Here is a 6091-nt window from a genome sequence, read left to right on the forward strand (position 1 = left end):
GTTGCTAAACTCTCTTCTTCTCTTTGTATTTACAGGACAGGGTAACGTTCCGAAGAATCATTGTAAAAAATAATGCCAAAAAGAGAAGAATGTATGAAAATTTTATTGAGTCGTTGCCATTCCTTAAATCCTTAGAAGTAAGCTTTCTATTGCATTATTTTAATGGCTGTATCAGAGGTACTTGGTAAAATTCTTAAAATTTGGATTTAACATTTTCTCCACAATAAAATTTAACATACTGCTTTGGAAAAATATCATAGTTTCTATATTTTAAATTTGAAGGATAAAGAACCACTGTCAATATAGTATTTAAAATCGGTGGCTTTTTTTGTTTCTTTTACTTTCATTTTCTTGAGCTTAATTTTGCTTGATAATAGTAAAATTAAATAATTACTTAGGGAATTTCAAAATGTCTTCAGTTAACAGTTATATTTGTACATGTATGCTTTTCTGAAATAATTTTGGAAGACGTGGATGTATAAACATCCAAAAAGGAACCTCTGTCAACACTTCCACCTCTGAAGACTGTAATATAACCTCAGAAATGCTATTCAGCAGCTCTTTCTTTTTTTAGTGATTATTAAAACAGGAGACTAAAGATATGCTATCCTATGCAAAGACTCATGGAAAGAAGTAGAAATGGACTTTCTAAATACAGTCTGATAATGTTAATCAGATGTTTTTCTTTTTTAAATGAAGGTATCCGAGCGTTTGAAAGTGGTTGATGTGATTGGCACCAAAGTATACAAAGATGGTGAACAAATCATTGCTCAGGTACAGTTGTTTATTGTGTTTTAGTTTTTCTCTTCCAATAAGTAACAATTACTATAACATTTATAAATGATACATGATTTTAAACTATATTCCTTCATCAAAAGAAAGAAAAACAGTGAACCTGGAGGAGGTGATACTGTTTCAGAAGCTAATTTTTCACTTACATAGTACTCTGAAGAGTTCCCTTTCTGTTGGTGTGAATAAACAAGTCAACATTTTTAATATATTTAGCAATTCAAACTATATTATCAAGTGATAGTTTATACTAATGAGCGCTGAAGACCTACCTTGCTTTTCTCGTGTATGCTCTCAGGCATAGGGTTAAATAGGGTTAGGTAGTTTTCTGAGGAGCCATGAGTCGGACACTTTGATTCTTTTAGATCTCTCCCAGATTGGGGTATTCTATGGTTCTGTGATCTAGGAAACTCTTTGGGATAAGCAACTGACATCGTCTTGCCCAAAAGTATTAACTGTTTATCAGATACAGCCCTTGGAGGCTTTTATGTATGGGAAACTGTAAGAGAAAGAATGCAGAGGTGGAGAAACAGGAATAAGGATCCTATCATCTTCCATATTTGTTTTTTTCCCTGCTTTTTGTATAAGCTATGTTTTTTCATGAAAAGTATTTGCAGTCAGTTCTCTATAGATGGTTAATTGTTTTGTGCCTTAAAAGAGTATTTCACTTCAAAAGTGGTTTCTTCGGCAGTGATATCAAAAAGGTGGACAACAAGGCACTGGCTGCCAATATTTTAATGTTGAAGAGCTGCTCCAAAAGTAATGCCTCATATTTTATTATGTTGGTAATATGGCAGTAGAAGTTGAACCTTCTACCATTGTTCTTTTACATTCTGCTGCCATGAGGCAGATGGCAATAGAGGGGCAGTCTGACAAAATAGCATTTGATATGAAAGAGTATGTGTAGCACTCCTAATTTTGGCTGGATTGTCCAGCCCACACCCCCATATAGTCTGGATTTGGCACCTTCTGACTTCAATTTATTCAGGCCAATGAAAGATGGACTGCATAGACTGCATTTTCCTAGCAACAACACCATCAGAGCAGCTGTGAAATGGTGGATCACCATTACTGGTGCACATCTTTATGACCACATCATGCAGGTTCTTATACGTCACTGGCAAAAATGCATAGCTAATGGTGAAAATTAGTGTTTTGTAGCTGAGAATTTGTTCCATCAAAATAGTGTTCTTATGATCTTGGTTGTGGTTTCCATGGAAATAAATAGAGGCATTATTTTCACACTGATCTGTGTAGTGTGAAATAAAAATGAAATTTCACATTTCCTTTACCCACTTTGTTTTTTTCTTCTCCAGGGCGACATGGCTGATTCTTTCTTCATTGTGGAATCTGGGGAAGTAAGGATTATAATGACAAGGAAGGTAAAACATCCCTAAACACTTTTTTTTTTTTTTAATCTTGACTTATTCTAAACATTACTATTATTGTTGTTGACAGTTTTGCTTATACAAGCGAGTTCAGCAAATATTGTTCTCAGTTTTTCTTTTTACTTGATATTTTAGGGTAAACCAGATGTAGAGGTAGAAGAGAATGGAGCAGTTGAAATAGCTCGATGCTCAAGAGGACAGTATTTTGGAGAACTTGCTCTTGTAACTAACAAACCACGAGCTGCTTCTGCATTTGCTCTTGGCACTGTCAAGTGTTTAGGTACTGTTCAATAATACTTTGTATCTAATATAAAAATGATATAATCTATGGGACTGTTTTAAATTTGAACTCTCTCTTTCTTCAGAATCTAAGATTTAATTACATTTACCCAAATGAGGCTTTTTAATCACATCACATTTTACTATATTTCCTATTTATTTTAGTTACATGCAAAAATTATTTATACTTATTAACTGGTATTGAACACAAATTCGCTGACTTTTCTGTGATTATGTAGAAGTAAAATTGCTTCAAGATAGTGCAGATAATATTGCTGCAAACCTTTTATAGCTATCAGAAAATTCTGTCCAAAACTGCAGCTAGCTAAAGAATTTCTTTTCCCATTATTCTGACTTTTATCCATAAAATAACTTTGTGGTAAGACTTCTGTCCCATTTTATCACCATGACTGAAGCTTTAACAAATTCTTTGTCTTCACCAGCTGCTAATTTAATCATTCTATCACACTGTCGTTTGCTTATAGACAACCTCTTCTGACTCATTCCTTTTCATGCTCATAATGTTTCATTTCTACATACCCACATCTAGTTATGGGAAAACTGTAAAGATGGTTTTGACTTCCTTGAAGGATGCCTTGATTACCATGCCAGTAAACAAAAAGTTTATTTCTTATTTATAAAGCTATTGTTTTTTTTTTAAATCCGTATCTCTAAACTCACACAGATGAGCAGGCAGTAGAAGTAAAAACCATAGAAAGAAAAGAATGAGAAGCAGTGAGGAAGAAGACTGTCTTCATCCAGTATTGGTGATTCATCTCTGGCACTTCTGAATAGCAGAGATCTGAACTTTTCTCAGGAGTCAGGGGGCTGCAGGATGAAGGTTGGAAGCTGACTCAAGTGTGAAGTTTCCTCCCTGGCCTGTTGGCTAGAAATACAGTGGATAATGCCATGTGGTCAGTGAAGGGAAACATTCTGGTTGGATAGAGAACATAGACATGATGTGGATTACTATTTCCAACTTCTTGTATGTTTGCTAGGAAGTAAATATCTATTTCCACTGTGAGTGGAAACAGGTAAAAACAGCAAGAAAATAAGCCAAGCTAGACCCCAGATACAGCCAAAAACATCAAGAAAGGATGTGTTTTATTTGAAATTCCAAGGCTCTTAACACTGCATTCTGCAGAGGAACCCAGTCCCTTCCAGAGTTCTCGTGGAGCTCTTGCATCACGTAAATCTTAATTTGAAGATATTTCATAAATAAGAAGCTTAGCAAATTCTAGTGTTTATGAAGTTTCACGACAGCAGTGTATTGGTGAATATTTTCTCAGCTAAGGTAAGTGGTTCTCTTCTGTGTCAACAGAGTGTATACCTCAGTAGAATCTTCCTAGTTACCATTTAAAATTTTCCTTTGGGATGTCATAAACACTAAGATCGGTGCCTAACACTGACGAGTGCATTACATTCTTTCTTTTTCTCTTTCCTTTTATCTTAGTTATGGACGTGCAGGCATTTGAAAGGCTTTTGGGACCTTGTATGGAAATTCTGAAAAGAAACATTGCAAACTATGAAGAGCAGCTAGTTGCTCTGTTTGGAACAAACATGGACATTGCCGACACCAGTGCATGAACTAAACGTTGGAGCAACAGGATCAGTTATGAGAACATAGCACAGTAGTGGTTAGTCCACTGAGAAATTGTCTCTCTTCCTATAGATGCCAAGCATTTTCTGTGATTTTAGGAGCGCGTTTTGGGGTGGTTTTTTGTTTGTTTTTTTTTTTGGACTTATTACAGTGGAAGTACTAGTAAACAAAATAGAAATTCAATGACTTGGGGACTTGGTTTTTTAAAGTGCTCAACTGTGATGGTTCCACCTGAAATGAAGAAGACCTGCGGGACCGCAGCACCTTTGAAAATCAAGTCCTTTAATACAACATTTCTTTAAAGAGTAGATTTCAAAAAACCCACATGCGATGAACTTGTTAAACCATCTTCTGTCCTGCAAAACGATTACAGTTTTTCTGGGAAGACTGTTAGTTTGAATGTGATATGTTGAAAGTATTAGTGCACACAAAGTGTTTATATGTATTAATACAGAAGATATACAGTAGATATTACTTTCTGACTATTACGATTGTCATGATTTTATGTTGCATTTATCACAAGTGTAGTGAATCACAAGACTAATCGTAAGATAAAGCATGACAATGCATTTTGTGTAACGCTCATGAACCAAATCTGATTTTTAACATTTTGTAATTTGTCTGGAAGTCCTCTTTGTTTAATATGTCATGTTTCAGCACGACATTGTAATATCTTATGCAATTTAGAGGACTTGTATATTTTTGCAATAAACTGCATTTTTTATTAGTTATGTGTATTCTGTATAGTCTAGAATGAGAACAGCTGACAAATTAACCTCCATGCTTTAAAAGCAAAGGCATAGGTTGTTGTCATGTTCTGCCTAATCATACATAACCTATATCGTTTTACTTCTCCCTGTTTTATATTTATGCATTTTGTCTTCTCTATGCTTGTTCTCTAGTTAGTTTTTTTAGATCTCACCTTTTTTAATCCGTTAAATCTTTGACCTATTTCAATTCAAAGGATCTCTGTATAACTCTCTTCTTGCACTCTAATCTTAGCTATCAAAGACCAGATCCAATTAACAAAGTTACTGATATTGAGAGCCATGCTAAGCTAAGCTTGTTTTTGAAAAAATCCTTATCAGCAAGTGCAAAAGTATATTGAATTTTAAAGATCAGTAGTTAAAAGCTTTCTACAATTCTGGAAATAATGCTGCTGTTGAAGCTAACATGTCCTGCTTTCAAAAAATGTAGGTCATTGAAAAATACCTTTTTAGCTCTAATAGCATGGGATACCTTCTGAGACTGAGGAGAGAGACTGTCATCTTAATTAGGAGCACAGAGCTCAGAGCTCATTGCTTACAGAGGTCTGTGCCTGGAAATTTCAGGCACGGCCCAATTTGAATACTGCTTACCAACCTAGCTGTTGATGTACATAGCAAGCTAGTGCACAGAATGGCAACAGGCAGTAGTTCTGCCAAAACAGCACTACAAGAATTGTAGGAAGGCTGCCCTGTTTTGAATACCTGAATGATAACATCTTTCCTTCTTAGATAATGACTTTTCTAATGCCATATATTTACGTATGTTGATGTAATTATTATCCTGTAGTTAATGATACTTTCTGACAATTTATATAATCATACCTGCATATGAAATTATGATTATATAATACCATTATAATATATAATTTATGCCATATAGTATGGTATAAATTATAAGTCAAATTCTTAACAAACCCCAATCTGAGCAAAATTTACAAGTGTCATTTTTTTAACCTGGAAACCTGGTATGAATAATTGCTCATACGATAACTTGCCTTTATACTTTTGATTTATGGAAAAAAGAGAAGCTTGTTATACTAGAAGGAGATGTCAGGTAACTAAAATCTACACTCCTGTCATTCTGTATGCTTAATCTCTGAAAGCTACCTAAATTTTGCACTAGCTTAATGTGATTAAGAGAAATGCTAGAAATTACTTGTATGGCAGTAAACTATGATCAAGGCCGTAAATGCCAGTCACGATATTTTCAATATTGTTGGTTATATTTAAAGTTTCCTTACAATAAACAACACTTTTATATATATAAA

At 34.5% G+C, this 6091-nt stretch overlaps 1 protein-coding gene across 1 annotated transcript in view; it reads left to right on the forward strand.

Annotated features, from left to right (window-relative positions):
• PRKAR2B (protein kinase cAMP-dependent type II regulatory subunit beta) overlaps window positions 1-6091 on the forward strand; it is an 81367-nt gene extending 75276 nt beyond the window's left edge. Inside the window, exons 7-11 of the mRNA XM_031598545.2 lie at window positions 36-137; window positions 700-774; window positions 2106-2171; window positions 2313-2457; window positions 3910-6091. Coding sequence (XP_031454405.1) covers window positions 36-137; window positions 700-774; window positions 2106-2171; window positions 2313-2457; window positions 3910-4043 — 522 coding nt within the window. The 3' untranslated portion in view covers window positions 4044-6091. The remainder of the gene's footprint in view (window positions 1-35; window positions 138-699; window positions 775-2105; window positions 2172-2312; window positions 2458-3909) is intronic.

The sequence above is a fragment of the Phasianus colchicus genome, chromosome 1 (genome assembly GCF_987193195.1).
Source record: "Phasianus colchicus chromosome 1, bPhaCol1.hap1.1, whole genome shotgun sequence".
NCBI classification, from domain to species: Eukaryota; Metazoa; Chordata; class Aves; order Galliformes; family Phasianidae; genus Phasianus; species Phasianus colchicus.